The sequence below is a fragment of the Vombatus ursinus genome, unplaced genomic scaffold, assembly GCF_900497805.2.
Source record: "Vombatus ursinus unplaced genomic scaffold, bare-nosed wombat genome assembly UNPS02014798.1, whole genome shotgun sequence".
NCBI classification, from domain to species: domain Eukaryota; kingdom Metazoa; phylum Chordata; class Mammalia; order Diprotodontia; family Vombatidae; genus Vombatus; species Vombatus ursinus.
Window position 1 is genome coordinate 2,383,827 of NW_020954576.1, and position 18,476 is coordinate 2,402,302.

Sequence of the window (18,476 nt, forward strand, 5' to 3'; positions counted from 1 at the left end):
GCTTCTCTCAGCTGAGAACCTTGCCTCATATTTCACAGAAAAATTTAAGCCATTCACCATGAGCTTCCTCTTCTCCCTGCTTCCTCATGTCATATCATTCATATACCTTCTGCCACTAACTCTTCCTTCACCCCTGCCTCACATGAAGAGGTCCACTTACTCTTTACCAAGACTAACTCCTCTACCTGCTCAACTCCATTCCTTTCCATCTCCTCCAACAGTCTGTCCCCTCTGTCATCCAGTCAATCAATTAAGATTTATCAATCATCTAATATGTGCCAAGCATTGGGGATACAAAAAGAAGACAGTCACTCCTTCAAAGAGTTTACAATGGAATGGGGAAAATAACATGCAAACAAATATACACAAAAAACAAGTCAGATACAGGATAAATAGGAAATAATAGAGGGAAGTCACTGGAATTAAGAAGGGATGGGGAAGACTTCCTATAGAAGGTGGGATTTTAGTTGGGACTTCAAAATAGCCAAGGAGGTCAGTGGTTGGAGAGGACGAGGGAGAACACTTCAGGCATGGAGGACAGCCAGAGAAAATGGGAGCTGAGAAATGGAGTGTCTTGTTCATGGAACAGCCAGAAGGCCAATGTCACTGGAAGAAAGACTATATATGTCACCACAGAGTAAGGTGTAAGAAGACTGGAGAGGTAGGAGGGGGCTAGGCTATGAAAGTCTTTGAATGCCAAACAGAGCATTTTGCATTTGTTCCTGGAGGCAATAAGAAGCCACTAGAATTTATTGATTCCTACCCCACCCCATCCCCCTCCCACCCTTGCTCGGGTGCATGTGATCAGACCTTCAATTTAAGAAAATCACTGTAGTGGCTGAATGGAGGATGGACTGCAGTGGGGAGAGTCTTGAAGCAGGCACACCCACCAACAGCCTACTGCAGTAATCCAGGCATGAGGCAATGGGGGCCTGCATTAGAGTTGTGACAATGTTGGAGGTAAAAAAGGGGCATATTTATGAGAGATGTTGCAAAGGTAAAGTTGACAGTCCTTGGCAACAGATTGGACATGGGGGTGGGGTGGGGCTAAGATACAGCAAGGAGTCAAGGATGGCTCCTGAAGGTCACCTGTGGTTGTCATTTATACTCTATCACTTATTTTCAATCTCTCCCTACCTACTGGCTTATTCCCTACAGCTATAAACATGCCCATGTCTTCCCCATTGCAGAAAAAAAAAACCCTCACTTGATACTTCTATCCCCACTATCTCTATCATTCTATATCTCTACACCTGGCTGCTCCTATCTAGGATCCTATGAACTTCAATATACAAATCAATTTGGTTGCCCAGTGGATAGAGCACTGAGCCTGAAGTCAGGAAGACCTGAAATCAAATCTTGCCTCAGAAACTTGCTAGCTGTCTTACCCTGTGCAAGTTCCATAATCTCTGTTTGCCTTGGATTCCTCATCTGCAAAATGGTAATAGCACATACCTCCCAGGGTTGTTGTGAGGATCAAATGAGATAATTGTAAAGTACCTGGCACAATGTAAGTGTTAGTTATTATTATTATTATTGTTACTACTACCTTAGAGGCCATCTAGTACAATGTCTTCATATTATAGCTGAGAAACTAAGGCCTAGATTTCAGTGACTTGTCCAAGGTCACACAGGTCTGTCAACTAGCATTTATGAAGCTCCTACTATGTGCCTGGCATGGTGCTAATAGCTGGCCATACAAAGAAAGGTCAAAAAAAAAAACCAGTTCCCTGCTCTCAAGGAGCTCACAGTCTAATGGAAGTCTAATGGACATGCAAAGATTTGCATACTTAGACTCCAAATCCAACACTCTTCCTCAATCTACTCATTTCTGTTTGTGTATGTGTCATATCCTCCAACTGGGGGCCGGGACAGGGAAGAGCTCCAGGAGAGCATGTGTTATCTAAACTTTGTTTTCCCCAGAGTCTATCCCAGGGTTCTGCACAGAATAGCCACTTAATAAATGTTAGTTGGGTTAAATCAAATCCCACAGCAAACCATCCCAACGAAATATCCATAAGAACAAACACTTGATTAGGCCTCAGCAACACTCACAAACAAGAGGCCCAGGGGCCGGGAGGCTCCCAGGTCGGTGAGATGGGCTGATGATGCTTGGAGTGGAAAAGATGGGGCGCCACAGCTGGAATGAGGAGGAGACGGGAGAGGAAGGAGGCGTGTCTGCAGCTGGGAGGAGTGGAGAGGTGTTTGCAAGGGGGAGGAGCCGACTCGGAGAGGAGGAGACCAGGAAAGAAGGAAGAAGAGGGTGGAGGAAAACAAGAGATAAGGGAATTGGGAGAGTCCGAGGCAACCTAGAGAGTGGGAGAGAGGAGGTCCTGTAAACGAAGGAGGAGGAAGGAGGAAGGAAGGAAGGAAAGAAAGGAAGTCCCGGGGAGAGGAGGGACCTGGAGGAGTGGACAGAACAGGGAGTAGAGAGCCAGAGAGGAAGGGAGGCGTTTACCCGGGAAGGGAGGGTAGGAGGAGGGTGGAGAGGAGGTCCTTAGCTTTATCTGGCATCTTCCCTTCCTGCCTTCTAGCTCCCGAGCCAGAGAGGGAGAGGCGCAGGCTCAGGCAGACGGCGGCCAGAGCGTGGCGGAGGCGTGGAGGGAAAGGGGTAGCCGGGCGGTGGGCAGGCAGAGCAAGGCCAAGGGTCCGTGGCCATGGCCTCTATGGCGGCGGCGATTGCAGCCTCCCGTACGGCGGTCATGAACGGGAACCGGCCGCTGGACGACAAGGAGCGAAAGCGCTTTACCTGCTTCTCCTCGCTGAGCCCCATGGCCAGGAAGATCATGCAAGACAAGGAGAAGATCCGCGAGAAGTAAGGGCCCGAGTGGGAGCGGCTGCCCCCCAAGCAGCAGGACGAGATCATCGACAAGTGCATGGTGGAGCCCCACATCCAGGCCCGCTACGCCGCGCATCGCGCCGCCGGGGCCTCCCGGGACCAGACCCCTTCCTGCTACCCCAACCTGCGGGTGTCCACGGGCCAGAAGGTCGTGCATTTCGGAGACGAGGTAACTGGGGAGCTCGCACTGAGACCAGGAGGGAGGAGGGAGGAGGGAGGAGGTGGGAAGGGGTACACACCCGGGGGTAGGGATGGGGGGCTGCAGGTGTGCCTTGCATCGTTCTCCTGCCTAGCGCCCTATCCCCAAACCCCTAAATCCTCCCCAGTTAGGTCAGAACACCTACTCTGTGGTATCTTTGTTACCTGCCCTAGGTTAATTTGGGACTGGGTATGAAAAGGCTTCCCAGAATAAGGCAGAGCTAAAATCTGACCTGCAGGAGAGACTGGACTCAAAGAAGGAGGGGAGAATATATCCACCTAGACTCTGGCTCTGGGGTCCTGGACTGGAAGGGAACCTTTGTAAAGATCGTCTATTTATTTTACCTGCCTCCAGCAAGAGACACCAGAAAGATAATAGCTCTGACCATTAAAGTGTACAAGGAAGGTTTCCCTATATATTACCTTAATCGAAAGCACCTTTTCATTATTGGTAAAGTAGGAAAAGGAGTTGAGAGGGTAGAAACTAACTACTAGGGGACAAGCAGAAGCCTGGTGAGAAAAGACCTAAAAACCAGTAAAAGCCTTAAGCGCAAGCTACTGTTTGGGACAAGCATCATGCTCCCATTTATCAACTGAAATACCAAGGTAGGGTTAATTTAACTGCTCTCTCCCAATTTAAATGCCCTCTTCCAAGCCACAGATAGCAGCGTTCATAAGCCTCTTGACATATGATCCTGCAGTCAAATTGTGTACAGTTGTCTAGGGTATGGGGCAAGTAACCTTTGAAACCAGAAAGAAAAAAATGGGAACTAATAGCCACCAAAGCCAGAGCACTTAGTTACAGAAAACTGCCTGCCCTTTTGTGGTTTGGAAATATACAGTGGCTGTATACTCTGACCCAGTAGGCTTAGGCATCAGACAGCAGCAGGAGCATCTGTCCCATAATCACTTAATCACTTAAGCTAAAATCATCAAATATATAATAGAAGAGCAGTACATGAGCTATCAGGTATGAAGGTTGGAGCCAACATGTATTGAGCCAGGAAGATGCTGTCTCCTGAAGTCATTCACCTAAGAGTGAAGTTTAAATCCAATTTATGTGTGTTGTGGCATTTATTCCTGTGAAACAGTCTCATTTTAGTGAAAGGAAAGTGTGAAAACATAGGCATTTACTGCCAACGCTACCTTATTCTGGAAGAATTAAAAGAAAATTCTCCATTGAGCTATATAATAGTTTTGCCAGGAAAAAATGGGTGTAGCAAAAAAGCAAGCCAAAAGTATAGGGTGTTTTTTTTTTTTAAAGTTATTCCTACTCAGAAAAGTCTTCAGTATGAAGATAGGCGTCTCTAGCACACATGGTGCTGTACTTGGCTGCTCAGACTTGGGCTATGGAAAAGTAAGCACTAACATCTTTTGGAAGACTTATGAATATGTGAATAGGCGGTGAAATAAATATTTTTAGAAATACATATCTTGAAAAATAACTAAATACTTTCCTATACCAGCCTATGAATACTTTATATGTATTTATATATCAAAATAAACATAAACACATAACATGGTACATAATCTCTTTCACAAAACTAGCCAAATTATTTTCTTTCTCTCCCTGGAGTCCTTTGGTCAGATACCAAGTTAAGCTGCACCTAAACTTATACCTTTAATGAGATTTAAAAGCAAATGGAACTACAAATTAGCCCTGGCTGCCCATCTTATAATCCTGCAGGAGCACACTAGTCTTCTGTTTCAAAGCTTATTCTTACCTTTGCAAAAATGGCTGCTAACATGGATTCTGTACTGTGACAAGCATAGGAATGTGCCAGAAAAATCTCAGCACAGAAGTTGTAAAGCATACAGGCTAAATCTTACCCCATAGGAGGTACTTTGGGAATTATGTGGTGTACCACAGTTTAACAAGCTTAAGGTGTTTGGCACTCATCTCACTGGGCTGGACAGGCCCCCTCAGGAAGCACCCTAAAAATATAAGTTGGAAATAGACTAAGTCCAGTGGAATTGCTTCTGCTTCAGGTGATCTTCTCTAGGGACTAGGGCCTATGGTAATTTCCTGGTCATGGCCAAAGGGTTAGAGTGGGGAGGTGTTGGAGCAATTAAGAGTAGAGTTGAATGCAAGAAAGAACACTGGAACTGGTTTGTCTCCTTTGGGGGTCCCAGGTTTGAAATCATTACAGGTTAGAATGTGTTCTGCCATACCTAGTATTGAACTGTACCTCTTCCCCCGGTATTGGTCCAAGAATCCCAGATTTTGGGCTATGGGTTGCCTAGGACACTGACAATGATGGCCAACCTGTAGCAACACTAGTTTATATATTGTATCCTAGACCTCTCATTCCCTATAGTAGAAGGTCTTGGCATCACCTAAGGGAATTGTCAGGGATTGAAATTCATATCACCCTAACAAATTCTTGAAGGCCCAGGTGCATTTTGAATATATATATATATATATATTTTTTAATACAGCTATCTAGGAGCCAGAAAGTTTTCCTGGTTCTGTTTTAAGTTTTGCCTTTGCCTTGCTGAATGTTTTCTATATATTATAATAGCTCAGTAAAACATGTTGACTGATAGCTCTGCCCTTTTAGCCTGTAGAAGTTAACTTTCTATATTGCCTGGGCTCTTACTTTCTTAGTAGTCAATCTACCAAGTACTTCCTGAGCCTTAGGGGCATTCATATCATAGCATAGTTAGGTTTTTGTGACTGTGAAAATGCTTTCTTTGGGGCCAACATCATGGTAACACATTCAAGGTACATTATGAGATCAATGCTCTTAACAGGATGACTCTTCCTATCATGTCTCAATTACCTTGGTCCTCTTGCAATTTGAATACAAATTGTTAGTAAATCTTTCTTCTAGGGGTCAGGCATTTGCATTTTGGAAGCTTTAGTGGTATACCTCATTTTTCCTTCCCTGCTTTCTATCATGTAACGAACAATGAAATGGAAACCTTTAAAAAGACCACTAGAGCTTGTTGACTCATTCTACTTTGATAACCTGATTTGGTGACCTTGATAAACTACTCAGAAATAATATTACTTCCAGTATAGTAAAATGTGGCAATTGTCATTTTTGGCTTCTAGCAATCACAGGCAGATGGATGGTTGGGACTTTTCCTACTTGATAGTATGGTGACTCACTCTTTACCTGCCTCTTCCCTTGGTCTCCCACCTTCCCAGCACACTCACCCAAACTTATCAGTTTGGTACCATTGTGTAAGTTTTTCGTGACACTGGCATGGATGTTCTTGTTGTAGGATATGCTTTTTAAAGAACTTATGGTTAAATAGTTGGTTCCCCCAATATTCCATGAAAAGTAATCTTTGAATTCTAGCTCTTAAGTCCTAGATCCCTGGAATTTGGTACTATTTCTCATGATTCCACAAGGAGCCCACTGTCTGTGAGTTTTAGGTTGCTGCTACTCTTAGAATGAGTCTGTAAAATATCTGAAAGCAAAGAGGAATGGCATCCCCATTTCTGCCCTTGATGGGCATCTTGATTTATTTCAATTCAGTAGACATTTATTGAATGCCTCCTTTTTGCAAGGTATTGTTGCAGCCATGGAGGATAAAAAAAAATAGTTCTAGCCCTTAAGAAGTGTACATTATAATAGGCAATATGCCACACACCCAGATGAGTAAGTACAAGGTAATTTGAGAAAGAGCTCTAACAAGTGGGAATGGGAACCCAGAGAGGAACAGCAGAGGTCCGATAAGAAGCTCCTAAGCTGAGCCTTGAAGGGAGACATAGGAGAATGAAAGATGGAGGAAGAAAAGAAAGATTACAAATACATGGAGATAGGAAATGGAATGTCAGATTTTGGGGACAGCTAACAGGCCAGTTTGTCTAGAAGGTAGAGTGGGTATGTTGAAAGATAGTACCAGGAAATAAGACTGGAAGGGTAGGTTGAAGCCAGATTTTGGAGCAAGCAGTTTGGAGCAACTGCCTCCTTCCAACTCCTGAAGACATACTAAGCCTTCCCACGTGATAGTTTAAAGAGTGTCATTTTGAGGTCAGTATGGATGACAAACCTATCCAGGCGCCAACCATGTATCTTCAACCCATTTCATTTTGGAGTTCTTTTTCATATGCTATTATTATCATACATAATAGGGTGCTTTATATTAGGCCCTCAGTAAATATTTGTGGGTTTTTCCTCTCCATTGTATAGTGAAAAGAGCACCAACCTTAGAAAACCTGATTTCAAAGCTTGACTCAGACACTTAGTAGTTTTGTAAGCTTGGAAAGGTCACCTAATCACTTTTAGCCTCAGGTTCTTCACCTGTAATTTGGGGCCAATAACACTTGCCTTACTTGTCTCACAGGGTGATTCTGAAGAGCAGATGAGATAATTGTATGGAAAACAGTTTGTAAACCATATAATAATATATAAATATCAGGGTTTTTTTGGGGTAACAATAATTTGAACATTTTGCTTCTTGAAATGAGACCTGTGACCCTTCTATCTTCTCAAGTGTCCTTTTTAATATTACTAATAATCTGAATGTTTAGGTTCTGGAAACCAGATCTATAACAACACAAAAAACTTTCATCTTGTGTCTTCTCCAGGCTTTTGCCAAGGAGTTGAAATCATCTGAATTTTGTGCTTTGGTGCCATTGTTTTTTTGGAGGTGGAATATATAATTATGATGTCCACCTTCTCTCTGGCTGATTCATTTTCCAAAAAAGACTCTAGGACAGATGTTAACTTTCCTTATCTCTGTCTTGAATAGTAGGTTCTGACTACTGGGTACTAACTACCTTGAAAGGTCATCCTGAAAAGATTCCATTGAGTTACAAGGCCATTGTGGTATCTATCCTCATTGTGCCATAAACAAGAAAAGGTAGACTACTTCTAGATTCACATACTGCCCTCTTCCTTTCCCCTCACCCTCCTCCATCAGAAGTCATTTTCATTTGAACTGTCTGTGAAGTGGATGTTGAGTGATAGTGACACCTGAACTGGCATTCTTACAAAGAAGGCTCTGAGAGCTGAGCACATATTGAGCAGGTGGGAAGAGGAGATTACTCTAGGCAGACAGGGGGCTGTCTTCTCTTTTTGTTTTCAGGCACTATACAGACAGGCTCATTAATCAGCACAGCTCCCTAGGGAACAGAGGTGACCCACTGACTGCCAAGAAACAGAGGTGCAGACAAATTAAGTGACTTGTTCACTATCACACAGGGGATGAGTAGCAGGGCTGGAGAGAGTTTTAAATCTTATGTTTCTCTCTCCACAAAACCCTAGTGTCTTTCTCAGTACAATAAAAGGTTCTTGATAGATGTATTTAGAAAACTTTCAGTTCAGGCCTTTGTTTTTCAATACATTGTTTTTCTTAAAATATATGTATGTGAATAATACACACAACACATACACACACACAAGGAGTCTAGGCAGACCAATTTGAAGACTCGTATATGAAACATAAATGTTTTATAACTCTTGTCATCATAAAAACTTTCCCTTTTATCACCCTTTCTTCTCTCCTCATCCCTCCCCCCTGCTCTTTTCCTAATTTTCTTCTTTTCTTCCTCCATTTTTCCACGTGCGATGAGACTCTGGGAAGCCCTTCAGTAAAGCTGAGAGTTTGTGATTGTTATGATCTAGGGAGGTTGAAGATCCTATTTTTTTTTAATTCATGATGTTGCTTACTTATAGATTAAATCATTAGTGGTACATTTTTGCTGTTGGAATTATAGGTTTGCTTATCCAGTTATGGAAATTGTCTGACCTCAGCAAGGCTAAATATATTGCAGGCCCAGAGGAAGAACAAAGATGCATTTTTTAAAGTATAGGTAACAGTCCCTAAACAGGCATTTGTTACAGAAGAGCACATTGTAATCATTCCACTTTGTCTTACAGATACACGAACCATTTTCAAAATGTAAAAATAAATACAGCAGGGGCACTGTGTTTAGTCTTTGAATAGATCGGTGCTTTGGGAGACCAGATAGTTTTCCTACCATGTTTCTACTTTTGGGGTACTGGGCAACCACTCAGTAGTTAAGCCTTGCATTTAGCTGGGCAAACTACTTTACCTATGAAACACAGGAGCCTGTACTGTAGATTCCACATGGAACAGTGAGCTTCGGTTCCTACTCTGACTAGAATTTGCCAAGACCCTCATGTCTGTTCTCGACCACATTCCAGGTAGATTGGGGTATTTCTCAATATTTTTGCTTATCTTTACAACTGAAATACGACATTTCATTAATCAATAATAAAATAGTAATGGATAATCACTTTAAAGTTTACAAAGCAATCTCTACAAAAAATCATGACGTATATAGTGCATGTATGTAGGAGGCATGTAGTATGAGTATGTAGGCATGTGCCTGTATAGAAGTGTGTAGTGCATGTATGTAGGTATGAGGTAGTACATGTATGAGGTAGGTATGAGTAGGAGTATGTAGGCTTGTGATTTTCATGGAGTGGGGAGCTTCCTATGTGTAGCCTACCTCCACCAATGCAGATCTGTCTATGAATTAGTAGAACATAGAAACATAGACTTAGAAACCTGTACTCTGAGTCACTCTTATTTTCTTATACATTCAGCATATACAGTAGACCAAAGAGTACAATCTGTTTTAATCTTATTGTTAAATAGTCTTATTATTAAAGACCTCATAACTGATTTAGTCTAGTTCCATTATTTTACAAACAAAGACACTAAAGTCCAAAGAAGTGAACTGAATTGTCTAGCATCATGTAGAGAGTAATGCCCTTTCCACTGTACCATGGAGGTTAAGCGACTTGCCCTGGGTCACACAGCTAATAAGTGTCTGGGATGGGATTTGAACCCAGGTCTTCCGAGTCCAACACTCCATCTACTATTCCACACTATCTCTATAACTGCCACGTTACCGTTGAAGAAATTGCCCAGAGATGAAGTGACTTGTCCAAGGTTGCACACGTAGTACATAGCTGAAACTGGATTTGAATCCAGGGTTTCTTGACCTGAAGTCCAGCACTCTATTCATTGAACCATCTGAATATATAGAGCAGGTATTCTTTCCATTTTACAGATAAGGAAACTGAGTCTCATAGAAGGTACGATCAGGTTGTTGAGGCATTTCAGTCACGTCTGACTCTTTGGGACACCATTTTGGGGGTTTTCTTGGCAAAGATACTGGAGTGGTTTGCCATTTCCTTCTCCAATGAGATAGTAAATAGTAAGTAGCAGAGCTGGGATTTGGGTCCAGGTCCTCTGATGCTAATTCCAGGACCCTTTCCGTGGCTCCTTTGATAACCCACAGTCAGCACCACAGTCATAGTTGGATACTAGTACACTCAACTTTAGTACTTCCAATGATGATCACAAAGTATTGCATGGTATTGAAACACCTTCTGAATTACAAAAAGAGATCAAATTATATTCATAAAAGTGTTTCATTTATTGTATTCAGTCTCTAAATAATTGCCAGTTGAGATAGATTTGATATAAATAGCAACTCTTATCCAGAATACTCAAGCAACTCAATCATTTCAGACCCAGCTCATGCTACATATGAGGTTTACTTCATGAAGGTTTGTGATGGGCAGTTGACCTACTAAAGTGGTTAAATAGTGTATCAGTGTGGAAGTTAATCAATCAATAAGCAATTATTTATGAAGCATTTACTATGTGCTAAGCAATAGGCTAAGCATTGGGAATACAAAGAAATCTAAAAACAGTTATTTCTCTCAAGGAACATGTATTCCAGTGGGGGAGATGACATGAAAATAACTAAGTACACACAAAATACATATCTACACACATGTATGTGTACATACATATACGTGTTGTGTATGCCTATACACATATACATATATGCATACGTGTATATACAGACATACACACATGGTGGAAGGTGACGTAAAAGACAAAAGTAATGGCATCTGGAAACACTTTAGGAGGAAAGGCCACCTGCAGAAGGTGGGGTTGAACTGTCTCGAAAGAAACCAGAGAAACTAAGAGTCAGAAGTGAGAGTACAGAACAGTCTAGGCATGGGAGCCAGCTAGTGTGAAGACATGAAGACCAGAGTTGGAGTGTGATTCTAGGAAAGACAAGTGGAAGTAGTCCATTGTTGTGGCCCACAGCTGGATAGACCACTCTAATGACCTACAGTTGGATTGTTGAGTGTCCCTCAACTCAACAATCAAGTGTCCATCACAAATATAAGTACATCACAGTACAGTAGGTACAGTAAACCTCTTGTGTAGTACAAGCAGGATTTGGAATGATATGGTTGAGCAGGTATTCTGATGAATCTCTGGAGTTGCTATTTATTCCATACCTATTGAGAGGGTAGTAAAGTGTAAGATGAGTGGAAATGTAGGAAGGAACCAGGTTATGAGTTTTAAGTGCCAAACAATATATTTGATCCTGGAAGTATTAAGGAGTGACTGCAGCTTATTAAGCCGAGTGGAGGTGAAGGGGGGGTGGTGAAACAGAGTGGTGACATGGTTGTACATGCTGTTTAGAAGTATAATCTTAGCAGCTGAGAGGACGATGAATTGGAATGGGGAGAGATTTGAGGCAAAGAGGCCAGTTAGAAAGCTATTTCAATAGTCTAAGCAAAAGGTGATTTCAGGCTTGACAATAATAAGGAAGTTGGGGGGAGGTGGCTTAGAAAGGGAGATAATGAGTTCTGTTTTAGATATGGTAAGTTTGAAGAACCTATGGGACATCCAATTCAAGATGTCCAAGATGCATGACTGTAGTTCAGGAGAGAGATTAAGACTGGATATATAGATCTGGGAACCATGTGCAGAGATGTTGATTGAACCAATTGGAACTGATGAGATCACCAAGTGGTAGTAGAGAGTGAAAAAAGGGCTCAGGACAGAGCCTTGAGTAACACCAAGAGTTAGTAGGCATGACCTGAATAAAGAACTAGCAAAGGAAATTGAGAAAGCATGGTTAGACTATGGTGAACCAAGAGAGAGTAGCCTCATGAAAACCAAGAGAGGAGAAAATATACGGAGGAGAAAGTGATTAACCATGTGAAGTACTACAGAGAGATCATGAAGGATGAAGATTTTTTAAAAGATCATTAGAGCAGCAATTAAGAAATCATTGGTAACTGTGGAGAGGGTAGTTTCAGTTGAATGATAAAGTCAGAAGTCAGATTGTAAATTATTTTACCTGTTTAGGTTAGATAATTTAGAAGAGAGTGATAAGAGAGGAAGTAGATGTATCTAGGAATTTCTCAATTTAATTCTCAAGGAATTTAGCCCTGAAAGGGCAGAGAGATATATAGGCTGATAGCCAGTGGAGATGGTAGGACAAAGTGAAGTGGGTTTTTTTAGGAAGGGGACATGGGCATGTTTCTAGACAGTAGAGAAAGAGCAAATATTTACAGAGAGACAGAAGATAAGAGGGAGTGAGATTAATTGTAGAGACAATTTGTGGAAGAAGTTGGAAGGTATTAGATCAGATCAAGGATATATGTAGAGGGATTTGCCTTGGCAAAGAGAAAGGCCACCTTTTGATGTGAAACAGGAGTGAAGGAGAAGATGACTGTACTGTGAGATGAAATGGGGGAGCTCTCTTTGAATATTGCCATTTTTTGGGTATGTGATGTATGAAGTAAAGTCATCAGTCTAAGTGGGGGATAGTGTACTGTAGGGGAGTGAAGAGAAACAAGAATGTTGGAATCAGCAACCGTGGTGAGTGGGATAGTGAATTTACTAGGGAGATGTAAAAGGATTGCCTTGATACAGTGAGGACCCATTTGAGGCATTTGTAGTAGGTCTAGCCAGCATGCCTTTTGTGACTTTTCTCCAGCTCTCTTCAGCAGTGCAGGAAACAAAGGACATGGAAGGTGGCGGTAATCTAGGGTTGAGGGTTGGCAGAGAATGATTGGCAATAGAAGGGGTCGAGGAATTTCATGGTGTAGAGTTGAGTTGGTCCACCAAGGGGTCAAGATAGGGCATGAAGAAGAGTGTAACAAGTGCAGAGGTGGTGGCCTGGGAAAGAACAGAGAAAGGGTGAGGATTATGGGAATGGAAGTCATAGTGAGGACAAAGGAGAGGGTTAGGGGTCATAAGGTATGAGGAAAGATGAAATGATAACAGATTATGATCCAGTAAAGGAATTTTGGAGGTGAAGCAGAACATGTGTGTGTTGGCAAGGTCAAGTGTTTAGCTGAGGTTGAGTAGGTCATAGGAATTAAGTAGATTAATTGGGAATTTTGAGTATTTGAGGGACCATCAATATGTATATTGATATCTCTGTGTATGAGGACAGGAGATGGGGAAGAGAAAGTAAATTAAATAATTCTTAAATCACTGGAATTTGCTAGTTACCTGCCCCCTGAATCTTGTGTTGGTTCATGAGCCAGCTCTTTTGATCAGTTGAACACTTTGAGCCATAGGATTATTATTTTCCATGTCAAAAAGATGGGGGGGGGGTAGATAAAGCAAGTGTTGGACAAAAATCCTTGTGTACTCAGTATTGGAAAAAGATGAACATCGGTCCCTTTGGTTGAGATGGATATATTTTAAGGATAACTTGCATCATCTTCAAGCATTCATTAAACACCTTTTTGCATACTAAGATGCTACATGGAACAAGTTAGATAGAGTCCTGATAATCCAGGAGTTTGTTACCCTACACTGATATATGTGAACATATAGAGACTAAATTTGAATGGAGAGCAATGTGGTGAGTGGGAAGTGTCTGAGATTTAGTCAGAATACTTGAGTTTGAATCTCAGTTCTGCTGCTTACTAGTAGCATGACTTTTAGTCATTTTTCCTCCGTGCCTCAGCTTCTTCATCTGTAATGAGGGGGTTATAGAGGCAGATTAGCATTGTAGATTGGGCTTGGATTCAAATTCCACCTCTGATACTTTGTGACTGTGGTGGGCACTCTGTTCGAGCACCTCTCTCAATCTATCTGCCAGGTCAGAGAAATTTTTGATTAAGGAAGTTTTTATAAAAGAACTTCCACAATAATGGAGAGGATAGGTCTTAGATGATTTCAGAGTTCCTTTCTAGTTAAAAGTCCTATGAACTATGTAAAGAGAAAAGATTATTTACTTTGAAGTCAAGTACAAGGTAAGTCTATCTTTGGAGCAGTGAGTGATGGAGGAGAATTCTAGAATTTCAAGTTTACTTTGGAGGTGTTGCTAGGTCATCACTGTCCCCCACCAACCTCCTCAAAAATAGAATAAAAGTTACTAAAAGTCAGTCTAAAAAGTGTTTACAGGTCTCAAAATATTTTCCCCCTTCTTTAATTGCTAGTTCTGTTCTCTGCTCCTTTCTTTATTGATATGGGAGATTTGGCTTTCAGCTGTGTCTTCTTAGGCTTGCTTTGATAACCATTTGGTTCTTGGCCCATTTCTTTTTCTCAGGGAGGCTTTTGTAAGAGATTGCTATGGATGTTCATTATCCACCAAGGAAGAAACCTTGTTGACTGTCTTCAGTGTAGGTGTGGGGGTAGATGTCTTTCCAGTGGTCCTGGCAAAGAATGCTTTATGAATTGAAACAATTGCCACATTGAGGCCTCATTTGACTTTTTGGAAGACGATGTTGGTTGGTGTTGGGTTCCCAGATAAGAGAACAGTGCAGTGTTAAAGGCTGCTGGCATTTCAGAAGAAAAGATGTTTTATGTGTGTGTGTGTGTGTGTGTGTGAGAGAGAGAGAGAGAGAGAGAGAGAGAGAGAGAGAACAAGCACCAGCTCATCTGGGTTTCCTAACAACTTTTGTTGGAGAAGCTGTCAGTGCCTCCCCTCTGTGTTGATCAGGCACCTCATTGTCAGATACTGTGTGTGTGTCTCAAATTCATTTCATTTGCCTCTTTTTCTCATCTTCAACTTCTCTCTCAGGTTCTCCTCAGAGTGATAACAAGTATTGTGTCACCAATATGTCAGGACTGTGTGCTTCTGTTGCTTTCTACAATGCAGAAGTCTGAGTTGTCCTCCTTTAGCATCTCTCCATGGTGAATTTCTTATTTCTAGGGAAACTTGAATCTCCTGAGAGCATTCCAACAGCACCATAAAAAAAAAATAGGACATCAACCACTGTAGCAACCAGGAGTAAAGTTGTTATCGGATGGGTTTGTTGTAGAAATTCAGTTGTGTTTTGGTTCAGTGGGAATTTCAGGTCTTGAGGGGTGTGTGTGGGGGGGGGGGTGCGTGCCACAGAATTGTATGTAATTGGCTAGAGAAGAGTGTGCTTGGCGGCACATTGGTATGCCTGCTGGTTCTGGTGGGATGAAAAAGAAAGATGCTATCGTGTGAGAAAATATTTGCCACTCTGAAATTCTGATGCCGTTTGTATCCAACTGCTGGGAGAGCCTGTTGTCTTGTGAAAGCTTTTTGCTGCTTGGGTCTGCAGCTGATGGCTGACATCAGATCATACTTTGGTTTGGGGTGTGTGTGTGTGTGTGTGTGTATTTTAAAGTGCTGTATTATTTTTATGAGCACAGAATTGTAGAAAGCTGAGGAATCCACCCCTTTATTCAGTCTCTTTCAAGAGTGAACAAAAGACTTGACTCTGGTTTGGAAGAAAGATGACTGTGCAATGATTCTCCAAGCTTTGATGGGCCTGAGACTCTTGGCTAATGAGAATTGATATTACAGGCCTGCTGGCTGCCTCCCCAGGTCTTTGTGCAAACCCCACAGGATTTGCATCTGCTTTGTGGTATTTGATTGGCTTCAAAAATCTGAACTAAATGTCTTGATTTAATCTTTGTAGAACCTGAAGTGCTTCAAAGTCCATAATTTCAATTTGGGAGGAAATTCATGTTTAAATAGCAGGACACTAGTAAGATTATATTCCATTCTCTTCTAGTCTTTCTTTTGCCCTCCTTGAAGAGGATGACTAAGTTCACTTATAGCCTTCATCGGTCTCTTTACCAAGTCAGTGGAATTTTATTTACCAAGCCAGTGGAATTTTACAGTTCTAAGTAGAAGAATTCTTCCCCCCCTTTAAAAATTGCTTTAGTGAAAATTTTATTATAATCCCAGAGCTAGTAATTATGTGATAAAATAATAGCTCTCATTTTATACAGTCATTTAAAGCTTACAAAGCATTTCCCTCCCAATAATCTGCAAGGCAGGTAATATAAGGCAGGTAGTATTCTCACCATTTTATAGATGATTATAATAAGAACTAGCATTTATTTAGTGCTTTAAGGTTTAGAAAGCACCTTACAAATCTCTTGTTTGAGTTGTGCAACAACCTTACAAAGTAGGTGCTGTTATTATCCCCGTTTTAAAGATGAGGGAACTGAGGCAGATAGAAATGAAGTGATCTGCCCAGATTCACATAGCTGGTGAGTATCTAAAACTGAATTTGAACTCAAGTGTTCCTGATTAAAGGACTAGAACTCTTCCCAGTGCACCACCAGATGAGGAAATGGTTGGTCAGAACAGTTGAAGTGATTTGCTCAGGATTACACAAATCTAAGACTTAGACCCTGGTCTTTGCCTCAATTTTCCCACCTGGAAAACTCATGCTGCTGCCTTGTTACTACAAAGGAGAACTTGAAGAGTTTTGGAATCATAAGATCTTAGCGTTGGAAGGGACTTAAGAGGCCATTTAACCTGACTTCCTGCCTAATGTTGGAATGCTTTCTACAACCTCCCAATCTTTGCCTGACTGTTTCCAGTGATGGAAAATTCAGCATCTCACAAAATAGCCCATTTCATTTCAGAAGGATCAAAATATGTAAGTTGAAAAATAATTTGGGTTTAATTGGAATCTTATGGCAAAGGGGAGGGAGAGTGGCCAGTGTTCCTTTTCACTAGTTAAGGTTGTGAATGTATGATCATACTCCCTGAGCAACAGAAGACCAAGGCATAAATGTATGGAGTTTGATATTGCATGCAAAGGATACTGTGAAATGAGCTTGACTTATATAATGATACACATGATAATTAGGCATCTAATAATTAGACTTGGCTGATAAGCCATTCTTATCAAGGGCTGTAATTAGTATTACATTTACACGGCCAAGCAAGGAATTTACTTTTTCTCTTTTTTGGGCACTTCTCTAGGACATTTAAACAGCCTCTATACTTAGTTTTCCCCAATACCCTACACATCTCCCCCTCCTCCCATCTCTCTCTCTCTCTTTCTGTCTCCTTCTCCCCTCCCTTTCTCTCCCCCCCTTCCTCCCCTTCTCTATGTATGCCTCTCTCTTGTCTGTCTGTCTGTCTCTCTCTGTCTCTGGCTCTCTTTCACACACACACACACACACACACACACACACTCATTCACTCATCAAAACTCAGAGGTCTTTTCCTCCTCCCATCCTTTTTTGCTATCCTACCTGAGAGGTTCTTAAATAGCAAATCCAACTACTCTTGGAGTTCTCCACCCCTTATCCAGAAGATCGAGCCCAAAGTGCCAAAGGGTATGAGGCAGTAGCTCCAACGCTATGGATATCCAATCTGATATAATCACAACATTACAAACGATTGGAGAGGCTGCAGAGACAATGGCTTGGAACGGGGACAGAATGAAATAAGAGTAGACTCTAGAACCTCAGCACTTAGGATTTTTGTATTGAAAGAAGAAATTAGAGAAGACTGGGATAGGAGGGTTGGGATGGAGAAAGGAAACTAGCCAGTTTGGAGAATCTTTGTTTAAGCTGGAACTGGTAGCTGGTCAACAAGCACTTACACTTATTATGCTCCAGGTGCTGAGCTAAATGTTGAGGATACAAATAAAGGCAAAAATGTAATCCTTGTCCTCAAGAAACTCATGTTCCAATGAGAACAATATACAAATGACTATATGCAGTTGATCAGCATGTATTAAATGCCTACTATGTGCCAGGTACTGTGCTAGTGCTGGGGATACTTAGAAAGGTAAAAGACAGTCCCTTCTCTTAAAGAGCAGTATAAAGTAAATTGAAGGGGTAACCTAAGAGGGAAGGTAGTGGATGAAGGGTTGGGGAATGAGCAGGGTAGGGAGGTCTCCTACAGAAGGTGAGATTTCATCAGAGTTTTGAAGGAAAGGAGCTTGGATTAGGAACATTCTAGGCATGGGGGACAAGTAGTAAAAGTGCCTGGAGTTGGGAGATGGCGTTTTGTTTTTGAAGCTTCAGAATCTGGCTTGGTGACTATGAAAAGCCAGTGACCATCTCAGAAATATTCTTTTGCTTCTATCAGGGGTGAAAATAAGCCTCTAGAACTTCAACATCTGAAATGCATTCATGATGAATGAAAATGACAAATACCAGGTCAGTATTTGATATTATGGCTAAGGGAGGAAGAATAAACAGATACTTGATTCCTGAAATGAGAAGAAGCAGGGGTAAAAATAACTTACTTTTTTTTTTAAACCAGTAGTATAATATAACCTTTGCCCTTTCTATCTTGTATTTAACTTTTGTAGCCCTTAATTCCTTGTAGGACCCTGACTCCAAGTCCTCTGAATTCTTAAACCTGTGCAAGTAAAACCTATAGTTAGGAACAAATTGGTTGGAGTATGTGGGAGAAATATGGTCTCATGGACTTTCTCCCAGA

The 18,476-nt window shown here is 41.5% G+C and overlaps 1 protein-coding gene across 1 annotated transcript in view; it reads left to right on the forward strand.

Annotated features, from left to right (window-relative positions):
* Positions 1-2,628: 2,628 nt before the first annotated feature.
* LOC114050030 (uncharacterized protein C1orf198-like) overlaps positions 2,629-18,476 on the forward strand; it is a 50,457-nt gene continuing 34,609 nt past the window's right edge. Inside the window, 1 exon segment of the mRNA XM_027871557.1 lies at positions 2,629-3,008. Within this exon segment, the coding sequence (XP_027727358.1) occupies positions 2,658-3,008 (351 nt within the window). The 5' untranslated portion in view covers positions 2,629-2,657.